General features: G+C 37.6%; 2 protein-coding genes and 1 long non-coding RNA gene across 3 annotated transcripts in view; 1 reads left to right on the forward strand and 2 right to left on the reverse strand.

Annotated features, from left to right (window-relative positions):
* Nucleotides 1–4,319, reverse strand: part of LCT (lactase) — a 51,425-nt gene extending 47,106 nt beyond the window's left edge. Inside the window, exon 1 of the mRNA XM_072789245.1 lies at nucleotides 3,680–4,319. Within this exon, the coding sequence (XP_072645346.1) occupies nucleotides 3,680–4,319 (640 nt within the window). The remainder of the gene's footprint in view (nucleotides 1–3,679) is intronic.
* A 6,586-nt stretch (nucleotides 4,320–10,905) lies between these two features.
* MCM6 (minichromosome maintenance complex component 6) overlaps nucleotides 10,906–24,914 on the reverse strand; it is a 33,417-nt gene continuing 19,408 nt past the window's right edge. Inside the window, exons 10-17 of the mRNA XM_072789041.1 lie at nucleotides 24,227–24,334; nucleotides 22,854–23,009; nucleotides 20,936–21,064; nucleotides 19,424–19,585; nucleotides 17,320–17,455; nucleotides 16,555–16,710; nucleotides 14,569–14,708; nucleotides 10,906–11,292 (exon numbers count right to left, since the gene is read on the reverse strand). Of these exons, the coding sequence (XP_072645142.1) occupies nucleotides 11,176–11,292; nucleotides 14,569–14,708; nucleotides 16,555–16,710; nucleotides 17,320–17,455; nucleotides 19,424–19,585; nucleotides 20,936–21,064; nucleotides 22,854–23,009; nucleotides 24,227–24,334 (1,104 nt within the window). The 3' untranslated portion in view covers nucleotides 10,906–11,175. The remainder of the gene's footprint in view (nucleotides 11,293–14,568; nucleotides 14,709–16,554; nucleotides 16,711–17,319; nucleotides 17,456–19,423; nucleotides 19,586–20,935; nucleotides 21,065–22,853; nucleotides 23,010–24,226; nucleotides 24,335–24,914) is intronic.
* LOC140611926 (uncharacterized) lies at nucleotides 12,910–19,244 on the forward strand. Its single transcript, XR_012013234.1, has 3 exons — nucleotides 12,910–13,047; nucleotides 15,491–15,549; nucleotides 19,139–19,244. It is a non-coding gene; the product is annotated as an uncharacterized lncRNA (long non-coding RNA).

The raw sequence follows: 24,914 nt of genomic DNA on the forward strand, positions 1-24,914 counted from the left end.
AAAGAAAGAAAGAAAAAAATAAAAAGAAAAATAAAAAGAAAAAAAAGAAAGAAAAAAAAAAGAGGGTGCATAATTCCCCAGTCATTAAGTGTGAGCTGTGTACGGTGACTTCTTTCCAAAGGGTGCAGTATGAAAGGAGGGAAAAAGAGTAACTTTACCCTAGAGATACCTGACAAATACAAGTTCAATCAGGTGATCAGGGTCAACATCAACAGCATAGGGATGCCTGGGTGGCTCAGTGGTTGAGCGTCTTCTGCCTTTGGTTCAGGGTGTGATCCCCCGGTCCCGGGATTGAGTCCTACATCAGGCTCCCCGCAGGGAGCCTGCTTCTCCCTTTGCCTATGTCTCTGCCTCTGTGTGTGTGTGTGTCTCTCATGAATAAGTAAATAAAGTCTTTAAAAAAAATCAACAGCATAAATCATGTTGATAATATGTACCCTTGATACATAATGAAAATAGCACTTTATTCTGTAATCTTCCTTCTTAAAACTCATAATCTCAGCCTATCCATGAAAGGAACATCCAACAGATCCCTATATAGTCACAAAAAAACCCACATATTATTCCATTCACATGAAATGTTCAGAACAGGGATATCTATAGACACAGGAAGTTAATTAGCAGTTGTTTAGGGCTGACATGGGAGAGGGGAATGGGGATAGTAGGATAATAGTTGGGTACAGAGACTACTTAAAAATAAAATCTTTGGGCGCCTGGATGTCTCAGTTGGTTGAGCATCCGCCTTCGGCTCAGGTCATGATCCTGGAGTCCTGGAATCAAGTCCCACATCAGGCTCCCTGCTCAGCGGGAAGTCTGCTTCTCCCTCTGCCCCTCCTCCTGCTTGTGCTCTCTCTCATAAATGAATAAAAATCTTTAAAAATAAAATAAAATCGGGCAGCCCAGGTGGCTCAGCAGTTTGGGGCCGCCTTCCGCCTGGAGCGTGGTCCTGGAGACTCGGGATCAAGCCCCACGTCGGGCTCCCTTCATGGAGCCTGCTTCTCCCTCTGCCTGTGTCTCTGCCTCTCTCTCTGTGTCTCTCATGAATAAATAAATAAAATATTCTAAAAAAAAGCAATTCAGTAATTTTTTAATAGTATTTTGCTTTTAACAAACATATTTATACAACTTTTTTGTGTATATTAGGTGGTATATTTTAAAAAGAACAAAAGCTACAGGATTGGACTAAAAAGGGAGGGGAGGATAAGAGAGAGAAAGAAAGAAGGAAAACCACCTTTTGGAGTAGGAAGGAGACTGGAAAAAATTTGTGTCCTGCATTATATTGGGGTAGAAAATCTAGTGATATGGATGAAACACAAAATATAGGATGGGAGGAATGAGCAGAAGAAGAAAAGGAAACTACAAGTATAAAAAATAGTCTTTAGTAACCTGATAAATATTAAAAATGGAATCTGCAAACATTTTAATAAACATGTTTATATATTTTTATAATCAAAATAAGTCTACGGAGACTGTCCTCAAAACAAGATAGATTTTCCTTTGAGATGAACAAACCTCTCAAAGTTCATTCACCCAGTGCTTCTTCAGTAGAATTACAGCGAACATTTACTTGCTCACCCTCCCCAAGACAGGTTTTCCAAAGAATCCATTTTCAAATTTAGCTTCTCTTCATCTCCCCCATCTCCTCCAAGTTCATTAAACTGACTGCTGGGCTTGTTGCTGTCCCCATGTAGGTACTTTCTCCCAGTCTAGAATCCTCTTCTCCAATCTATTTGCTTGTTCCCTCCCTTGCTGTTGTCCCTAAGGACACAGCCTTTCTGATACCCCTATCTGAAATGGCTCTGTCCACATTCACATTCTTTCTTCCCTTGCTCTGCTTTCACTTTTTTTTTTTTTTTAAGATTTTATTTATTTTTTCATGAGAGACACAGAGAGAGAGAGGCAGAGACCCGGGCAGAGGGAGAAGCAGGCTCCATGCAGGGAGCCTGATGTGGGACTCGATTCCAGGACTCAGGGATCACACCCTGGGCCAAAGGCAGGCGCTAAACTGTTGAGCCACCCAGGGATCACCTGGTTTCACTTTTTTAGAAAAAGATTTTATTTATTTATTTGAGAGAGAGACAGAATAAGAGAGAGAGAGAGAGAGAGAGAGAGAGAGAGAGATTGATCATGAGTAAGAGGGAGGGATATCATGAGGGCAGAGGAAGAAACAGACTTCCTGCTGAGCAGGGAGCCCGATGCAGGACTCAATCCTAGGATTCTGGGATCATGACCTGAACCGAAGGCAGATAGTTAACCAATGGAGCCACCCAGGTGCCCCCTGCTTTCATTTTTAACATAGAAAAAATGTTTGATCTTCTTATAATCAAATACATTGCAAATGAAGCATATAAGGAGATAATAGTTTTCAGCTGTCAAATTACCAATAACAAAAATGATTACATCATTGAAGACAGGGCTGAGTAGGGTCAGAATAGTTTTATAACTGTTGGTATACATTATTATAATTTTTCTGGAAGGTAATTTGGTAACATGCTTTAGAGTTTTAAAGAATGTACATTTTTTGACCTAGTAATTTCAATTCAAAGAATCAGAAAGAATTCATTGGAAGGTAGGCAAAGATTTATGTATAGAAATGCTTATCGCAATGTAATTCATAATGATGAAAATTAAACTTATGTGTAAAAGAATATATATATATATGAGAGAAATATTTAAAACTCTGTGATACCTTCATATGATGGGAATCTATAAGACCATTATAAACCACACTCTTTCAATGAATTTTTAATAAAATGAGAATATACTCATAAAATATCTTGTTTAAAAAGTAGAATACACAAGTATGCAAATATGTTATATACTATGTATACAAATATACATGCAGTATGTAATAAAAGCCAGAAAGCATATACAATCCAAAACTGGTTCTCAAAACTTATGTACCTCAGATTCACCTAGGAATTTATCAAAATCACAAATGTACTGATCCTGCCCAAACCTACCGAATCAGACCCTGGATCAGAATCAGCTTTGAAGCAGAATATGAACCATTGCAATTTTGCTCTTCTCACTACCTATCAGTATATCACTATTTTATCTGTCTTCTTTGTTAGAATGTAAACTTCAGTTAGAATGCATACCCTGTGGGTGCCTGGGTGGCTCAATCAGTTAAGCATTCAACTCTTGATTGCAGCTCAGGTCATGGTCTCAGGGTCACGAGATTGAGCCTCGTATCAGGTTCCACACTCAGCTGGGCATCTGCTCGAGATTCCCTCTCTCCCTCTGCCCCCCTCCCTGGCCAGGTCTTTCCTCTGTCTCTCTCTCAAATAAATAAATCTTTTTTTTTTTTTAAAGAATGCATACCTTGGTTTGCATGAGTAAAAGAGGAGACTGAGGGAGGCTGGGCAATCTTAAAGCCTTAGAGAGTAAGGGAGGCAGGACGGTAGAAGGAAGGGTAGGAAGATAGTTCGTGGTGGCACAAACTCAAGACTTGGGGAAGGAGAGCTTAAAAGGAGTTTTCAAAGGAAGTGCCAGGCACTATGCAATATAAGCTACCTCTGCCTCTCTCCATTGGGAAGTTTTCAATACAATGTTTTTTTCTCACTAAAGAATACATATGAAGGGGAATAGGAAGAAACGCTAAGTCGTGCTCTAAGGAGGATTGGGGGAAGTTGGGTGGACTGCCAGTGGGTCAGCCTTCGGGGTCATGTGTACTTACCTTGAGAAGCATATTTTTCATGGTAAATTTCATAGGCTTTTCTGTGGGCATCAGTGAGGGTCTGGAGACGTGAAGATCTTGATTCCTGGTGGGGCAGCTCTTTTATCACTTCCTCCAAGTCACTAAACGTGAACCAGATCTCAACCAGTTCCCCAAAGGAGTGGAAGGCGAATGTGGCATAGTCTGCAAAGAGATGAGCAAAGACTTCACTTCTCTGGACAGTGCTGGCAGGGAGATTCTGGTGATGCAGAACGACCAGGGGCTGAAGCTGTGCAGCCTTGAGGGTCTCAAGCAACCGCCGGTAGCACTGCACTGTTTTGCTGTCTGGGTTCTTGGAGCTTCCTGCTGGGAGAAGTTGTGCCCACGGTAGGAATACTTTATAATGGGTGATCTCACTGGCACGAACACTGCTGAAATACTCCAGCAGGAAAGCAGGCACAGGTTGTTGACAAACATAAATGCTTTTGTCTTCTGCTGCAAAATTAGAAGTCTTGTTTCCCAGTGAACCACTCAGGTTGTATAGCAAGTCATTGGTGAGAGGACCAGCAGCTGACATGAAGTTTCTATCAGATTCCCAATCCAAGCCCCAGCATGAAAAGCTTAGGAGGACAATAAAGAATGAGTTCCAAGCCAGCTCCATTTTCAAGGACCTGTTAGGAAGTATGTGGAATCCCTACTTTATAACCACAGCTAGGTTATAAAATGCTAAATGATTATTAACACTTAATATTTAACTGGGTTATCTATGGTAATTAAATCAATATACGGCTTACTAATGTGATATCAAAAATTTAAAGACCACAGAGATAACACAAAAACCTCAAACATCTCACACAATTTAAGCAAATGGAATTGGAAAATGTTTGGAGAAAAGTTCTCCATGTTTTTTTTCTTAATTATGAATTATTTAAAAATTCGTTGACATAACAGAACAAAGGTGAGCCCCTTGACAATCCTTTATCCACCTTAAAAATATGTAAGTAGGGGCACTTGGGTGGCTCAGTCAGTTAAGCATTGGACTTCTGGTTTGGGCTCAGGTCATGATCTTGAGGTCCTGGGATCTAGCCCTGCATCGAGCTCTGCGCTCTGCATGGAGTCTGCTTGAGATTCTTTCCCTCTCCCTTTGTCCTTTCCTCTGCTCTCTCTCTCTCTAAAATAAATAGATAAAATCTTTTTAAAAATTACTGAACTTAAAGAAGTATATAAGTAAATGATGAACACATTGTGTAAAAGTTTCAGATATAGAAACGTATGAAAAACCTTCAAATCCCCCTTCCCCAAATCCCCTTGCCTTCCTCGGGTATACTCTCAACACTGCCTCCTTCCAGTTTTCTTTCTTTCTGTAGTTTAATGGTTATTCAGGAGTCAAATGCCTGGGTTTAAACCTTATCTGGTGAAAGTCGTTTGATTTCTCTGTGCCTCTTTGGGACGCCTGGGTGGCTAGGTCAGTTAAGTGTCTGCCGTTGGCTCAGGTCATGATCCCACGGTTCTGGGATCGAGTCCACAATGGGCTCCTTGTTGGGCAAGGAGCCTGCTTCTCCATTTGCCAGCTGCTCCTGTTGTTTGTGTACTTTCTCTCTGACAAATATATAAATAAAATCTTAACAAAAAAATTTCTCTGTGCCTCTGTTTCCTCACTGGTAACAATGGTGTATTAAAGTTGTGAGAATGAAATGAGATCATTCTTTAGCATGTTTAGAACAATGCAACTTAATGAGAGCGATTAGTGAATATATACAAATTAAAACATATGTAAATGTATACATTTTAAACATATAAGTTAACATATATGGGATTATGTCTTATGCATTGTTCCTCAGATTTCTTTTTTTCCACTTAACAGCTCCTGGAACTCTGTCTATATCAAAATATATATAGAACCACTTCTTTTTAACAGATGCTTAGCATTTTGCATAAGGATGTATCCTAATTGAACCTCTGGCATATAGAACACTGGCTGATTCTTATTTTTAATGGGCTGCAAATGAATATCTACACATCTTTGTCTTCATATATGACCATTTCTTTAAGACAGAGTCTTAGAAATTAAGTTCCAGACTCAGTGTTATACATTTAGAGTTTGATTGAAATCCAAATGGTCTTCCAAAACAAGCTTCTTCAAATATAAATCCTACCTAAAGTTAGAAGTAGGGGCACCTAGGTGGCTCAATGGTTGAGCATTTGGCTTAGGAGGTCATGATCCCAGGGGCCCCGGATTGAGTCCCATTGGGCTCTCCACAGGGAGCCTGCTTCTCCCTCTGCCTGTGTCTCTCATGAATAAATAAATAAAATCTTAAAAAAAAGTTATAAGTATACCTAAGTCTCTGCTTTGCTAACACCTGTTTAAAACTTCACATTTTTGACACTTTGTAAGATGAAAATATTATCTTATTGTTTTCTTGTTTTTTGCTTAGAGGAGATAGCTAGCTATATCATGCTATAACATATTTGTGAGTTTATTTCTGTGCTATTTTGTTCCATTGACCTATGTGTCTGTTTTTAAGCTAATACCATACTACTTTGATTTTGATTATTATAACTGAAATAGTTTGAAATCAGGGAGTGTTTGTTTTTCCAGCTTTGTTTTTCTTTCTCAAGATTGCTTTGGCTATTCAGGGCCTTTTGTGGTTCCATACACATTTTAGAATTGTTTGTTCTATTTCTATGAAAAATGCCATTAGAATTTTGATAGGGATTACGTTAAATCCATAGATTGCTTTGAGTAGTATGGACATTTTAACAATATTAATTCTTCCAATTCATGAGCATGGAATATCTTCCCATTTATTTGTATATTCTACAATTTACTTCATCAGTGTCTTATGGTTTTCAGTGTACAGATCTTTCACATCTTTGGTTAAATTTATTTCTAGGTATTTTATTCTTGATGCAACCATGAAATTGTTTTCCTTAGTTTCTCTTTTCAATAGTTCATTAGTGTACAGAAATGCAACACATTTTTGCATATTGATTTTGTATGCTGCAACTTTACTGAATTTGTTCATTCCTTCCAAGTTTTTTTTGGTGGAGTGTCTAGAGTTTTCTATATGTAATATATCATCTGTGAATAGTGACAGTTTTACATTTTCCTTTCTGGTTTGGATGCCTTTCATTTCTTTTTCTTGCCTAATTGCTCTGGCTTGGACTTCTAATACTCTATTGAATAAAAGTGGTGAGACTGGACGTTCTTAGCTCCTTCCTGACCTTAGAGCATGATGTGAGCTGTGGGCTTGTTGTATATGGCTTTTATTGAATCTGTTCCCTCTATATCTACTTTGCTGAGTTTTTATCATAAAAGGATGTTGAATTTTGTCAAGTGCTTTTTTCTTCATCTACTGAGGTGATCATAAGATTTTTGTCCTTCATTTTGTTAATGTGTTGTATCACATTGATTGATTTGCAGATGTTGATTCACCCTTGCATCCTAGGAACAAATCCCACTTGATGATGGTTTATAATCCTTTTAATCCTTATAATCCTTTAATTTTTGAATTTGGTGTACCAATATTTTTTTAAAGGATTTTATTTAATCATGAGAGACACTGAGAGAGAGACAGAGACATAGGCAGAGGGAGAAGCAGGCTCCCTGTGGGGAGCCTGATGTGGGACTCAATCTCAGGACCCTGGGATCACGACCTGAGCCAAAAGCAGCTCAACCACTGAGCCACCCAGGTGCCCTTGGTATACCAATATTATAGTAAAGATTTTTGCATCAACATTCGTCAGAGACATTGCCAGTAATTTTTTTTCTTTTGGTGACTTTGTCTGATTTGGTTATTAGGGTAAAGCCTGCCTTGTAAAACAATTTTATGTGTTTCAGCCTCTTTTGTTTTTTGGGAAGAATTGGAGGATTGGTATTAATTTTCCTTAAATGTTTGGTAGAATTCACCATTGAATCCATCTAATCCTACACTTTTGTTTGTTGGGAAGTTTTGATTATTGATTCAAACTCCTCACTAATAATTAGTCTGTTCAGATTTTCTATTTCTTTATGACTCAGTGTTGGTATATTTCTAGGAATTTATTTCTTCTAGGTTGTTCTATTTGTAAGTGTACAATTGCTCATAGTAGTCTCTTACAATCTTTTATGTTCCTGTACTATCAGTTGTAAAGTCTCCTCTTTCCTTTGGATTCTGAGTCCTCTTTTTCTTGGTGAGTCTAGTTAAAGGGTTGTCTTTTTTCTTTTTCCTCTTTTCAAAAGCCAGCTGTTTCATAGCTTTTAATTGTTATTTTAGTCTTTATTTCCTGTTATTTCCTTCCTTCTACTAATATTTATTCTAGTTCTTTGAGATGAAGAGTTAGGTTATTTGAGATCTTTGTTTCTTGGTGTAACTATTTATTCCTAGTAAATTTCCCTCTTTGGGGCCCCTGGCTGGTTTAGTTGGAAGAGGGTGTGAGTCCTGATCTCAGAGTCATGAATTCCAGCCTGTTGGGTGTGATTACTTAAATCAATAAAATAAGAAAAAAACTAAGTGGGGAAAAACTAGGGGTAGACAAACCATGAGAGACCCCTAACTCTGGGAAACAAAGGATTGCAGAAGGGAAATGGGGGGGCAGGATAACTGGGTGATGGGCACTAAGAGGGCACTTGATGAGATGAACACTGAATGTTATACTGTATGTTGGCAAACTCAATTTCAATAAAGTATTTTTGGGCAGCCCCGATGGCTCAGCAGTTTAGTGCTGCCTTCAGCCCAGGGCGTGATCCTGGAGACCCGGGATTGCACGTTGGCCTCCCTGCATGGAGTCTGCTTCTCCCTCTGCCTGTGTCTCTGCCTCTTCTCTCTGTGTGGTCTCTCGTGAATAAATAAATAAAATCTTTTTTAAAAACTAAAATATTTTTAAAAATTAAAAAATAAGAAAAAAATTAAGTTCCCTTCTGAGTTACTTTTGCTGCATTACATAAATTTTTGTATGTTGTATTTCTATTTTCATTTGTTTCAAGGTATTTTAGAACTTTTGATTTCTTCTTTGAAACTGGTTGTTTGGGCAGCCCAGGTGGCTTGGCGGTTTAGCGCCGCCTTTAGCCCAGGGCCTAATCCTGGAGACCCAGGATCAAGTTCCACGTTGGGTTCCCTGCATGAAGCCTGCTTCTCCCTCTGCCTGTGTCTCTCTTGAAAAAATAAAATATTTTTAAAAAAACCTGGTTGTTTGGTAGCATGTTTAATCTCCACATACTTACTCATTTCCATTTTCTTTTGTAATGGATTTTTAGTTTCACACTACATTGTGGTCAGAAAAGATGCTTAATTATTTTAATCTTCTTAAATTTATTGACTTATTTTGTTGTGTAACATATGATCTATCCTGGAGAATGTTCCGAGTGCTTAGTATATTGTTACTTTTGGATGAAATGTCATGTATATGCCTGTTAAGTCCATCTGGTCTAGTATGTCATTTAAGGTTTGTTTCCTGGGACACATGGGTGGCTCGGTGGGTTAAGCGTCTGCCTTCAGCTCAGGTCATGATCTCAGAGTCCTGAGATCAGGCCCCACTTCAGGCTCTCTGCTCAGCAGGGAGTCTGCTACTCCCTCTGTCCTCCCTGTCTCAGTGTCTCCCTCTCCAATAAGTAAGTCCATGTTTCCTTATTGGTATTTTGTCTGGACTATCTATTCATTGATCAAAGAGGGTACTGAAGTCTATTATTAGTATATTACTACTTTTCCTTTTAGGTATGTTAATGCTTGCTTTATATATTTAGGTATGCCTATGGCTATATTTGTACTTTTTCCCCCATGTGTCTTGGAGGTATTTCCATTTCAAACATATAGGTTTATTGCATTTTGTCTATATATCCTACGGTAGAGCTGAACCACAATTTATGTAGTCATTTCCTTATTGATGGGCATCTGTTGGGATTTTGTGGGAAATAGATTAAATTTATGGATCAGTTAACTTACAACATTAAAGTCTTCCCATTCAGAAACCTTATCCACTTACTAAATACTTGTCTAATTTCTTCCTAAGGATCTTATACATGCTCCATCATCCATTAGCCACTTCACCTCCTTGACAAATAACATATAGAGGAAAAGGGTAGGTGGAATATAAGCCTACTTATTCAACTGGGGCTTTACTTATAATAATGACCTCACCTTGCTCTGGAGCCCCCACTCAAATGGCAAAACAGGGAAGAAGGGAGATTCACCAAAATACTAGGGTTCAAATTTCTATCAGGCTGTTTTCCAGGACCTCCTTATTTCATTTTATCATGTTGGGAGTCAGTGCAGAGATGCGCTCTTACTATCTCCTATGTTTTCACTAGAATATTTTTCCTATCCCCTGAATGTCTCACCTTATGCTAGCATCTCCTGCCTCAACACAGTTTGAGATCCTGTACACCAAGGTTTCCTCTTCCCACCAGCTTCTCCTACTGTCATTAATTAGGAACATACCTTTGACTGAGGAGTTTATAGTCTGCATCTGCTAACCATACAATTTCTCTATCCATTCCCAGTCCTCTTCACTCTATTGTTTTCAAGCCATTGAAATGTGAAATTAATAGTGAACCCACATACAACATATAAATATTCCCTAACTGGTCCTGCAGGCCCCCAAATGTCATCTGTTGTTAAAAGGTACAACAATGCAAACTGCTGTATTACTAATAATGAAAAAAGTACAATAAACTTTTCATTTTTAAATACTGTCTTAAAAAATAAAACACAGAACTGTAATCTTGGAAAGTAATCTCTAAAGCTCCTTATCCTTCATACTAATTCTAAGGACTCCTCACAGGAACCAATCTTAGAGGCTTATAATGCTATACACTTTCACCCATCTGCTCCACATTAAACAAAAAGGGAAAGACTCATGTTTGTGAGTCCAGCTGCCCCCTGAATAATTCAAATTTGAATGGTGTGGGTCCATTTACACATTGATTTTTTTTCAATACATTGGAAAATTCTTTAGAGATCTGCAACAATTTGAAAAAACTTGTAGACAAACTTTGTAGCCTAGAAATATTGAAAAAAAGAAAGCATTATTTTAAGAATACAATATACAGTATATATAACATACACAGTATGTGTTAATCAACTATTTATGTTATCAGTAAGGCTTCCAGTCAACAGTAGGCTACTACCTTTACGGGAAGTCAAAAATCACACAAATTTTTTTTTTGACTGCATGGGGGCTATGGTACCCCTAACTTCCATGTCATTCAAGGGTCAACTGTAGATGAAAGCAGTAATTAGAGTAAGGAGGAAATAAATCTAATAGACAACTGCAGAATACATCATTTTATTTTGATGAAGAAAAGCAGTAGCTGGCAATTGTAAAAAGCTATTCTCATACCAAAGAAGTACTGGACTTTTTCTTATACATGTGAAACGAAGGTCTTAGTTACAGAAACCAAGACCAGCAACAAGGTTCTTATTCCTCAAAATAAATCTTCCTGAAGTCTTGCCCCAGAAACATTTCTCTTGCTAGTAGAGCTACATCCAGACTCCAGGCCAGGAGGGAGGGGCAACAGTCTCTCAGATACTTTCAGTATTTCAATCTTCAAGCAAGTAATTAGGGTTAACTACCAAGTAGGGATCTTCCTCATAGCTCTCACTTCCTTCTGTGGAGCCTTTCAATCCAGCTTGGGTGAGTTCAATTAGAACATGATCCTGTGAAATACAAACATTTGTCTTCAGGTCTTCAGCGGTATTGTAAAAACACTCCCATCCAGGGAACTTGACCCTTCTGAGTGTTTGCTACTACCATTTTCTTCCATTTACCCTTCAGAAGCACTATGAAAAAGGACTATACCTTAAAATCTTTATCAAGGTTCTGCTAAACTCATTTGCCATTAGGATACAGACCTTATCATACCATAAACCTATTTTGAGAAATTATAAAATAGATAAGCTCAACAGACATTGTGATTTTAGTAAGGTTTCCTGGTATACTACAGTTTGTAAATATAATTCCAAAAACGATAAGATAAAACGCATGAATTTTAAGATTACGCAACTGTAAAAATCCTCTAATATGCTTATCATTCTGTTTATCGCTCTGATAAAAGTGGTGTTTTCTTGATAAAAGTATTAATCTAAAGATAATTAACATGTAACAATTTTCATTCTGAGCTAGGAGTTAAAAAAAAAAGGTAGAACATGGCACATAGCTTAAAATGTACCTTAAGTCATTCTAAAATACCCACACAAATGAGGGGCACCTGGGCGGCTCAGTTGGTTAGGTGTCTGACTCTTGATTTCAGCTCAGGTCACGATCTCAGGGTTGTGACATCAAACCTCAAGTCAGGCATGGAGCCTGCTTAAGATTCTGTCTTCCTCTCCTCCCACCCCTCTCCACCTCCCACCCCACAGGGCATGTGTGCTCTCTTTCTAAAACAAAACAAACCCAGAAAGGAGAGGGACTCCCAGCCAAGTGTACAAAGAACTCAGAAAATAGTGATTTAATCCTAAAAGGCAGAAATGTCCCACAGTATGAGCACTATTGAAACTAAGAGGGACTGGACACTTTCAAGAACTCACTTTATGTACTAACACACCCTCATAGAAAGAACACTTGATAATTTCTCTAGTTTTTTGTAGTGAGCTGGCTCAGGTAATGTAAACTTAAAAAGATAGCCCCAGTTTAGATCAGCTAATTTCACCAAGTATCCCAATGTGGATTTCCTGTGTGGGTCATTTTATCTTATACTGATTCCGGGAGACACTAGGTTGGGTAGGACTGGCCTGATGCAAACACACTGCCCAGCAGAAAGACCTCTGAATGCACACAATCCCAATTCAGCTTTATTTTCATAGGTATTATTTATTAAATTCTGATCGAAGTAGCTATTCTCAATACCTCACCCACAACACACAAACACTTGTAATCATACTCATCTACTTCCACATGTAAATGATTTTTCAGATAACACAACCCAGATATGTGACACCTGCACATAACATTTATATAGTTAACACCTGCAGGACAGGTAAATCTGCCATTTAAACAGAGAAATTCAATCATTCAACAAATATTTGACCTTTCTGTACCAGGCACCACTACAGATCTTGGGGATACAGTGGTCAACAAAACAAAGTCCCCATCCTCGTGATGCTTGCATTCTAATGAGACAAGCTGAACATCTGCTGCCAGACAATGATAAGCACTATGAAATAACAGGAAAGAGGGTTAGTGTGTGATACCAAGAAGGAGGCTCTTATTGGGACAGGCCAGCCAAGAACTACCTCTTTGAGAGGGACCGTGTGAGCAGACACTGACTGGAAGAGGGGATCTGGGTAAAGAGACAAAGGGCAAGTGGACACAAGTTTGATGTCCAAAAAATAGAAACAAGGCCAGCACCACTGAGTAGCAACAGGAACAGTCCTATGCAATGAGGTGAACGACGGAGACAGAGATTTGATTGTGTAAGTTCTGCAGGCTATGGTAGGGAGACTGGATTTTATTGTAAATGTGAGGAAGGACTGGAAGGTAGGGCACTAAACCATTTTGATTTGTGGGATGCCTGGGTGGCTCAGCAGTTGAGCATCTGCCTTTGGCTGGGGTTGTGATCCCACGGTCCTAGGATCGAGCCCCACATCAGGCTCCCTGCATGGAGCCTGCTTCTCCCTCTGCCTGTGTCTCTGCCTCTCATGAGTAAGTAGATAAAATCTTAAAATATTTTTGATTTGTTAAAAGATCTGTCTGGCTGCTGGACACAGAGCCAGTACAAGAGAGGACAGTTCGAGGAGGGTCCTGTGAAAATCTGGGCATGGTAGCTTAAGACGTGAAGGTGGGAAGGACAGAACACAGAATACACATACTGAAGGCAGGGCTCACAGGGTTTACTGCTAAAAGGAAAAGCTGTGAAGGGAAATTGGAATCACGGATGATTCTAAGGGATTTGGCTTAGAACAAGTAAATGGGAACACTGTGTGTGGGGGGAAGGGAACTATTTTGAACAAATTAAGCGTGAGATGCCTGTAGTTTACAAGTAAGCAGCTGGCTAGACATCTGGAGTTTAGAGGAGAGGTGAGAGCTAAATCTGGGAGTCATCAGTGGATGGGTTTAAATTCCAAACCAAATAAGATCATTCAGGTAATCAATGTAAATAGAAAAGAGGTCTGAGGACTGAGCACAGTACTCCATTTAAAAAGTTACAAGACTTGAGAAAAGAGACTAAGAGGAAGTAATCAGCAAGACAGGAGAAGACCCAGGAGAATATGGTGACTTAGACGGAGCAATCAATAGTGACAAATGCTACGGACAAGCTGAATACAGAGAATGACCAACTGATGTGAGTAGGGAGGAGGTATGCCTGTAAAGCTCCTGTAAGAGAGTGGGAGAAGTCACAGCACTGGGCAGTAAGAGTGTGAGGTTGGTAAGATGCAGAAAGGAATGGTCCACCTAAGACTAGTGGTCATGTATTTAAAGTAGGACATGGCCTGTGGTTGTATGCCTATCTCAAAATACTTTTAACTGCTTGGATGCAGTAAAGTAAAAGAATTATATTTAACCAAAGCTGGGGTTTTGCCAATCAAGTAGAACAGAGAGATTACAGTTTACAGTATGAGAAAAGAGTGATCACTGGGACAGACCAGACTGTAAGCTGGATGATGCGAGAGGTGAGGCTATGGGGAAGAGCAAACATAGAAAACAGGAGATAGGGGTGAGAATACTTGCAGGTTTATGACAAAGGGAGGGAAAATCAAAGGTTAAAAACACTCAGATAGTAAGACCCTAAATCCACCTTCCCAGATTGAACTTAGGTTCTGCTTGTTTCTGCAGGGGAAATGAGTCAATGAGCTGCTGTAAATTCTCTATTTTACAACTCATAATTCTGACTACGTCCCAATGATACAAAATAAATGAACATTTATGAATCTGCAGATATGAGCCGTGGACTCCTTCCCTCATTAATAATTATGCAAGAGTAGTTCTATACGTACATAGTGGGTGAGTCGATGAATGACTTTCTCTATGATTCTCTTTTTATTTATAAGTTCCTCTTCAGAATCTATTTCTGATTCTATTTCCTTCAAGTACCAGTTAACAAGCTCACTTCTCTTTAATGCCGACTCATCCTCTTCTGCAACAAAAATACATTTCAAAAGGATTAAATTTTCCTTCTAGCAAATTGTATTGCGAATCCTTGGGGTTTGCATACACAAAAAGATAATGTACAGAGTAAATAACCATCAACCTGTCAGAAAGTGTATCTGATGAAACAAGATTTGCAATGTTCCAGCATAAGCCTGAAATAACCTGTCGTATTACTTGTATTAAAGTATGCCTCACTTTATCCTGAGGAAAAAAAATCTAATAAGAAAGAAATTATAAGAAACAAGTTTCTTAAACTTATTAAGATTTCAAAATATGAAGGTGTTTCCTTCACCTTCTATGCTTCATCATCTATGAGAATGCTTGCCAATAGCAACTAAAAGCATAAATTAACAGCAAACTTCTTAAATAACTCTTCCTCTTTGGAACAAGAAGACTTTATGTAGGTAAGATCAACCAAGAAGTGAAATCCATGGGCATTCATTCAAAATTTAAAAATTAACAATTTATTTCAGCAAGGTCTACCTATACTGAATGACTGTCTACTTTAGTCCAAAGCAGAACTCTATAAAGTCACAAGAAAAGTTGGAACCTGGATAATATAACTGTCAGAGAAACAAAGTATAATAAAACTCTATACTTAGTCTTGATTCTAGCTAATAAAATACAAAATCAAAAATGGGAAAATCTAGCTTTACTGACTATGCCTTTGGAAAGTTTTATTATGGGTGTACTGAAAGTTCATTATCTAAATGTTCTTGGTATGTGGCCTTCTTTATTTATAGTTGTACTCCCCGTGTGTACCCTTAGGTTAGACTAGAGCACAGCTGGCCACCTGAAGACTGAAAATTCATAACTTACTTGACTGGGTGAGTAGTATTTTTTTTTTTTTTTTTTTTTTTTAAGGAAGACCTAGCAGAATTTACTGCGGAATGCAGATGGTGTCTGAGTGCTAATCTTATCTCTGTTCCATTAATGGTTTGCCATGTTTAAAATTCAGTTGCAAGAAAAAGAGTAAAATGAAATATAATGTCAACACAAGAACATGTGAGCTCCCAAATGTTTTATGTGAGAAGAGGGTCAGCTAAAACCTGTCTGTCCTAGTGGCCTCTTTACTGCTTTCTCTCCTTCCTCGCACCAGTCTACAGTACCCAAGGACACAAGCAAAAACTATAGGCTCAAATGTTTAGTAAGCTAAGACAATTTCTGCTATTCTCTTCTTCCATTACAGACACAACACTGAGATGAGGTCTGGAAGCCAGAATTTTGGGACTTTTAAATAAGAATTACCTGATGACTAACCACCAAATTAAAGTTTAAGTTTGACCCCCTGATTTCATCATTTTTCCTTCTGCCTCATGGCTGACTATAGGCATGTTAGAACAGCCAGTAAAGCAGTAAAGGTAGGAAGTGTACTAGTGTCCAGATATTTCATTTTACCTATGGAAAAATGAGGATTTTACTTCATTTTTAGTATTAAATGTATCTATACTAATTCGGTTTTTTCAGTTTAATTACTTGCCTATAAAATATAAATAACCTAGAGTCCATCCATTTGAAGTAAAGCTATTGAAAGGAACAGTGATTTTGCATCTGTTAAAAACACTTGTTAAGTGCTTCTTGACAAATTATCAGATCCCAACTTCTCAAAAATATTAAAATACGCCAAGGATATTACACAGATGCCCTCTGACAACGAACTTGTTAGGTCCAGACTGTCAGACTAATATCCCATAGATTTTTTTAATGTAAATAGGCTTGTGTAACAATTTATTATCTCTTCTGACAAAATAGAATCTTCAGCAATGGAAGTGGTTTATGCAAATACATCTTACATGAATGACTGAGCATGTGCGCACTAGGTTTAGTCTTACCTTCCTCCATCTTCCTGAGGTGAAGCACAATAAGGTTAGATATTCGGCAGTACTCAGGGAAGCTCAGCCTTAAGGAGGCTTTAGGAACCAAATCTTGGTTTATGTCTTCACTATGGCCATTGATTCCATTCACAAGAGCAGGGCTGTCAACAGGACCTAAGTGAAATATCAATCATCTGAATCTTGTTTTTGTGCCTCCAACACTCTTCCTATCAAATGTTTAAGTACATGACTTTGCAATGTTATGTACAAAATTTAAATATCTATGTTTCAATGTACTCAAGAACATGTTTTTAATTCAGAAGCAAAATAAAAATAAATAAGGCTGGGGAATTAGGTCCACTCTCACCATTTTAGTGTATTTTCTTTCAGTTTTTCAAGCATATATATTTTATATCAGCTATTTAATTGTATTTTACCTTCTAAATAGTCCAATTCAATATTCACTTTTTCCCCCTTTTGCTATATAGGTTTCAAAACCATCAACAAGTTTACTTTTTTTTTTTAAAGAGATTTTATTTATTCATGAGAGGCAGAGAGAGAGAGAGAGAGAGAGAGAGAGAGAGACAGGCAGAGGGAGAAGCAGGCTCCATGCAGGGAACCCAACGTGAGACTCGATCCTGGTCTCCAGGATCAGGCCCTGGGCTGAAGGCAGCGCTAAACTGCTGAGCCACCTGGGCTGCCCAACAAGTTTACTTTTATCATAACATCTCAGAGAACATTTTGGTCTGTAACTCCAGAAGAGTAAATGAACAAATGTCTCACCATTGATGCCATCTGGGCCCTCATCTACCTCCATCTGGGCCTCTTCTTCTTGATCTAGATTAACATCAGGTGTTTCTACACGGATGATTGACTTATTCAGTAACCTAAAAGCTTCCTTCACATGTTTAGGTTGGACCTAAACCAATCAAAATGAAGCAAATCAGAAAGTCAGTGTTCTTGATACACCACTCAGATTTTCTCCATTACAGACCACAGTGGCATTTTAGCTTTCTCACACACATATAAAACAGGAGTTAACACCATAAATTCACCAGAATGGTTTAAAGGGACCAACAATATGTAGTATTGGAAAGAATGTATAACAACTTTCATTCACTGCTGGTCGGAATGTAAACTGATACAACTACTATGGAAAAGCATTTTGGCAGTCTTCACTGAACTGAACACATGTAAAACCTATGACAATTCCACTTATAGGTGTACACCCAACAGAAATGTATACCACCATATAGACTAAAAGACATGTATATCCTTTAAGAACCCAAATTGGAAACTATCCAAATATCCATTAATAGAAGAATGGGTGGGATGCCTGGGTGGCTCAGTGGTGCCTTCCACCCAGGGTGTGATCCTGGAGTCCCAGGATCGAGTCCCACATCAGGCAACCTGCAGGGAGCCTGCTTCTCCCTTTGCCTATGTCTGCCTCTCTCTCTCGGTCTCTCATGAATAAATAAAATCTTAAAAAAAATAGAATGGGTGAATCACTGTGATATATGGACGGAATATTATACAGCAGTGAGGCAGACAAACTACCACTACACAAAACCTGGATGATTATCTTATGGTATTAATACTGTGTGAAAGAAACCAGACACAAGGGGGAATATATTCTATGACTGTTATCTATAATCCTTATATGGTCAAATAATTTTTGACAAGGGTGTCAAGACCACTCCTTGGGGAAATCATAGTCTCTTCCAAAAATGGTACTGAGGAAACTTGGTATCTTACATAAAAGAGTGAAGTTGGACTCCTCCTGCCTTACATCACATACAAAATTATCTCATAAAAGACTGGAGACCTAAAACTATAAAAACATATGTAAGAAAACAGGGGGAAAAACCTTAAGACATTGGATTTGATAATGGTGTCAAAAGCATAGGCAACAAAAGGGAAAAATGACAAATGAAACGATATCCAATTCAAAAACTTCTGAGCATCAAGGTAAACAATCAATAGAGTAAAAAAGGCAACCTATAGAATGGGAGAAAGTATCTGCGTATTATATATGTAATAGGGATTAATATCCAAAACATGAAGAATACCCATATTCATCACTTTATTCACAACATCCAAGAGGTGGAAGCAGTCCAAATGTCCACTGATGGATCAACAATAAATAAAATGTGGTATAATGTATCCACTCCCGCCTTATTCTCAGGGATTATGTTCCAAGACCCATAATTGATGTCTAAACTGCAGATATTACTTAACCGTACATATACTGTATTTTTCCTATCCATACACACCTATGATAAAGTTTAATTTAAAAATTAGGTACAGTAAAAGCTTAACAACAATAAAATGGAACATTTACAATATACTGTAATAAAAGTTAAGTGTGTTCTCTCTCAAAATAACTTACTTCATTGTACTTACCCTTCTTGTGATGTGATGATGTAACTTTAGGCTATGATCGACTTTCTGACAATACTTCAGGGGGATCATCTACCTACTAATGGTAACCCCTCTTTATGTTCTCTATAACCTATGACATGATTATTTTATTATATTAATCTATGTTCAATAAATGCTTGATAGTAACTTTTACTTATTTTTAAAATTTATTTATTATTAGAGACACACAGTGAGAGAGGCAGAGATACAGTCAGACGGAGAAGCAGGCTCCATGCCGAGAGCCGAATGTGGGACTCGATCCCGGGTCTCCAGGATCACGCCCTGGGCTGCAGGCAGCACTCAACCACTGCGCCACCGGGGCTGCCCTGATAGTAACTTTTAAAGGAGAAATCCCAGCATCATGTATCCTATGAGCACTCAACAGTCATACTCAAGATAAAAACATGCTTATAAACCAATAAATCAATTGCTCTTTCCTCTCATTACGTTAAAGTGACTTTGATACCTCATCACAGCAGTGCATTCGAGCCATTGCTTCAGAGAGACGGATCATGCTCTCAAGTTGTCGCACTGTAATCCTCCATGAAGACTTGGTTACTCCAGAGCCATCCCTCTGGCGGAGACGTTTATACTGTTCCACAATGAAGTCCTCGGACTCTTTAGAAATCTGTTTCAGAACATTACAGAAGTCAGAGCTTTTCTACTCGATGTGAGCTGCATTAAACATAAGTTTAAGAGCCTTCTAGATAGAGACACTTTGGGGAACTAAGAGGATCAAAACTTTGAAGTCAATAAAGAATACTGAAATGGATTTCAAAAGAACTGAGGATGCCTGTGAATTTCATATACTAATTTTATCAATAGGTTTATAGCAGGGTATTTAAGCAAATGCCACTTCTAAAAGATGCAGAACAAGCTGAAGCAGTGCACTGGATGTAATGCCTTTTATTTATTTATTTGTTCTTTTAAAGATTTTATTTATTTATTCATGAGAGACACAGAGAGAGAGAGAGAGAGAGAGAGAGAGAGGCAGAGGGAGAAGCAGGCTCCATGCAGGGAGCCCAATGTGGGACTCGATCCTGGGTCCCCAGGATCACGCCCTGAACTGAAGGTGGCACTAAACCACTGAGCCACCCGGGCTGCCTGATGTAATGCCTTTTAAACTCAAGATGCCAAAGCTCATTAAACAAATTAATGCTCAGAATATTCTTGAAACTCAGTTAATTAACTTATGCTGTCTTTGGGAAAAAGAGAGGTCTACACACACACACACACACACACACACAGTCACACAGCTATTTCAGTAAACCTTATTATTTGTCAAATACTAACAACAAAAGGAGAATACTAAAAGAATACTCGTTTTCAGAACGAGGAACTCCTCCTATTAGGGAAGCATGCCAAGGTCACAGAAGGACCAGTACACAGTCATAGAGAATGAAAGCCACCTTACACATACGTAACCAATAGTCCTTAGCTTTAAATAGGGTTCGAAGCTTCTTTCAGGACAGTGAGAATCAACCTCAATATTATGGATAATCAGTGAAGGTGACAGATAATTAAAATCCAAAAGTTGAGCCAGACAATAGTGCAAAAACCTCACCCAGAATCAATTTTTTTTTAAAATTCTATTTTAGAAAAATGTTAAATGGAACAAATGGATTACAAATTTTACTTTAAAAATAAATGTCCTGGATCCAGTACAGATTCAATTAAATGAACTATATCAATTATTGTAAAATATTAAGCCATGTTCATTACAATGACCTAAAGGAATACAAATCTTCCTTAGAGAAAGATTCAAGGACATTCAGTAGACTACTGATCTGAACTCACACAATTTTAAGATTCTTAGGAATAATAGCTGAAATAAAAGTATGTCCTACTTTATTTGATGATTCAAAATTCTTGACTCAAAAAACAAAAAAAACCCTAAACAAGTATAGGTTCAGTTAATTCTCATAAGATCCTTTACTGCCCTCTAAGTGCCCTATTCCAGGACAAAATGGCAAGTTACCTTGGGTTTAAACTGTCTTGCAAAGAGAAGATACCTCCTAATATCATCAAGGGAATAGACACGATCAATCGAATCCTCAATTCTTGAATGCAAATCTACTATACGTCGGGCAATAGCATAATCTGTAACCTAATTTAAAAGAAGAAAATCACTTTGATCAGTCATAATGATATCTACTCCAGATTATCCTTGGCATTAATAAATTACTTATAGCTAAAAACAAGCTCTAATATGCCACTGAAAGATGTATCAATGGTTACCAAGTTTAATGCATACCTTCGCCTCACTCTAAGAATATTCTCGAAAGAATTAACTGACTCTAATAAGAATAGCAGAATTAAGATTTCTAGGGTGCTCAGTGTATGCCAGGTTCTATTGCCATAAGTGTGTCTAGAAGCATTTAACTTATGTAACCCTTACAAAAATCTTATTAGGTAGGTAATATTAGCCTTATTTTACAGATAACTAAATTGAGGCTCAGAGAGGTAAAATATCTTGTCTTACATCACAACACAAAATTGAGCCAGGATTTGAACAGCCTAGCTTCAGAGTTCATGGTCTTAGCCACAATATTGTATTGCCACTTGTCAATATATGAAGATAATCAGAGAATTATTATTAACATTTAAAAAAAAAATCACTAAAATATGCAATTTACTCTCCCATGGTACAAAAAAAGCCACAGATATATGGAGAAATGTTAATATGTGAATAAAGGGTACACAAATGTTACATACACTATTAGATATCTTGTAATTTTTCTTTAGGTTTAAAATTATTACCAATTAAAACTCTTAAAAACGAAAGAATCATGTACAAACAGGAATACATGAAAATCAGACAACTCCCAGCTATGAGGGTGGAAATGGGGAAAGGAGAGGACTGGGTTGTATATTTATATGGATTTGTGAAGAGAAAAAAACAAAACAAAAAAAACCCAAAAACCCCACAAACATTCACAAAATGGAAGGCAGCTTTTATTTAGATAATAAAGTTTCACTATAAGCAAGAGGTATGCATTTTGCCTAACATAATGTAGGACTTTCATGCTCAGTAATGAACAGACTAGCCTAGAATGTTATTTCCCATATAATGCCATTTTGTACTGTGTACATCTGAGCTGTCCAATATCGCTGAATATTTAAGTATAGGTATAAATAACTTTAATAACTAACATATTAGGGGATCCCTGGGTGGCGCAGCGGTTTAGCGCCTGCCTTTGGCCCAGGGCGTGATCCTGGAGACCCGGGATCGAATCCCACGTCGGGCTCCCAGTGCATGGAGCCTGCTTCTGCCTATGTCTCTGCCTCCCTCTCTCTCTCTCTCTCTGTGACTATAATAAATAAATAAAAATTAAAAAAAAAAATAAAAAAATAACTAACATATTAGAATTCAAGTAAATCCACAAGTTTATAGTTAACCTTAAAACTGTTACATAATTAGGAAAAAAGAGTGATATACATTCATCAACTGGATAGGAAGATATAGGGATATAAATGACTCATGATTTGGGGGGAAAATTTCTTTGGTATCCCAATTTTTTCCAAGCTTACTGGAAAAAAAAAATCCAAAAAATTATTTTTTTTCCCCTAAAAAAATTCTTATAAAAATTTTAAAGAGTACGGCTGGGAGTTAACTGTAAAGTATTTCCTTTTATCTCTTGAGAATTAAAAAAGAGTAATGAAAATAACAAAAACTCAATATTCCTCAACTCAATTAAGTGGAACCAGCTATTCAAGTGACTTTGTTTTGATTTGCTTAATAAACCTTTTGCCTAATCCTGTGCCATTCTGAGAGAAATGAAAGTCAGCGCAAACACATGTACCAGCTGTTTAGCAGTATATCCTACAGCCTTGTCTCCCTTAGTTATTCAAACTGGAAATAACAAAGGAAGCCAACAGTGACAGCTCACAGTTACCTCATTGCATTCATCCACAAGTATAAAGAAGAGATCAAATCGGGACATGATGGGGGCTGACAAATTTATATTTTGTTTCAACGACTTTGATCTGTCATAATGTCCACTGATTGGGTTTGCTGCTGCCAAAATGGATGTCCTGGCATTCAGAGTAGCCTGATCACAAAAGAAATCATTGTTACAGGTTTAAAAAGACATCTGGATGGACCAAATAAACATAGGACAAAATGCTTGATTTTATTCATAATTAAACGCAAAACAAAATATTAAGGCATTTTTCATCTACCGAATCATCAAAATTAAAGTCTCCTAATGCATATAGCAAATAGGCACTCCCATGTAACGGTGGTGGTATGACATACTACCAGCAATTTGTTGTTAGGAATTTTATCTTGTAGCTAGAAGATGCATGTGATAAGATGTTTTGTTAATATGCCTTCTAATAAAAAAGCTGAAAATGACCAAATATCACTCTATGGGAGTCAAATGAGCCAAAACAGGGAACACAGACTCGAAAACCATGTGGTAATAAAAATGGATCTAACATGTGCTGGTATAGAAAGATTGCCAAAATAAAATTATGAAGTTAAATGAAGAACTAAATAAAATACATGCATTATGCTTATTTACGTATGAAAAACTTCTGAAAGGGCTGTAACTTTAATAGAAACTCTGGACAGTTTTTAAAAAAGATTTTTATTTATTTACTTGAGAAAGAGAATGCATGAGAGAACAGGTGCAGTGTGGCAGGAAGGAGGGAAGAGGGAGCGGGAGAAGCAGACTCCCCACTGTGCAGGGGAGGCTGATGTGGGGCTTGATTCCAGGACCCACAGATCATGACTTGAGCTGAAGGCAGACACAAGTGACTGAGCCACATAGGTGCCCCAGCACTCTCAAAATTTATTGGTGATAGGAGTTGCAGGAGAAGATTTCACCTTTTAATATATATTTTCTTCTACTACTTAAATTTTCCTTACCTATTTGAATACATTATTTAAAAAGTTTGGTTTCTCTCTAATGTTGGTTACAATACTGTACTTATTATTTTCATTTTAAAAATGTTGACTTTGATTATTTTTTGTTACAACTGGTAGTACACATTATCAAAGAATATAGAAGCTTTGTGGAAATTTTGGGAAGTGAAATGCTAAAAGTTTTACCAATACTTCCTCTACTTTCTGTCATTACAACACATTTTCATAGTACCCTAAAAAGCTCCTAGAATATGGATTAATAATCCTCAGGGCTGTTTCCCATTTCAATGATCAGCATTTTATGTTGAAATAATGCATTTTATCCAAGTGAACATCTCGAGAGCTACACTAATCTTTAAGGTTAAGGCATGATGCAGCAGAACAAGTGAATACACATACCTTCACTCCTGCTTTAGTGATGGAGATGGTTTGCTGTTCCATAGCCTCATGAATAGCGACTTGATCCCGCACATCCATCTTATCAAATTCATCAATACAACATACACCCTTGTAACCAAAAAATTAGCATAAGAAACTGCCTTTGAGATGCCAAATGGCAAGTATAAACTTAAGTTTGCTACCAGAGACCTTTTCTCTAAACAACTTTAAGGTAGGTAAGTAAGCAATCTTAATTCCTTCATTTCCTCTACTAAAGTAGGCTAGTTCGTCAGATTCCATTGCTAGAAGGAACCATATGTGTTGGCTCATTTTAAACCAAGAGCAAGATTAAAAACATACAGGTACTTACTGCATTTTTATTTAACATCAAAACCTTGTGTAAATCTCTAGGTCAAATACTCTGGGTCACCTCAGCATTGATTTTAGGCTGGGGAAATGAAGGGTAAATTTGGAACATAACATCTATAAACGTATAGCTACAGCTTACATGCCTTTACAGATCTAACATACTCATGTCAAATACATGTAAAGTGCAACAGACATACTCATAGAGGTGTCATGGTCTGGAAAGGAAAAAATGCTGGGAACTACTAGTCACAGCAAACACACATACTCTGGGCAGGCAATACATTCTAGATTAATGAAACTATGAATTATTTACTAAAAATGGTTTTTTAAAAAAGGATAT

The sequence above is a fragment of the Canis lupus genome, chromosome 20 (genome assembly GCF_048164855.1).
Source record: "Canis lupus baileyi chromosome 20, mCanLup2.hap1, whole genome shotgun sequence".
NCBI classification, from domain to species: Eukaryota; Metazoa; Chordata; class Mammalia; order Carnivora; family Canidae; genus Canis; species Canis lupus.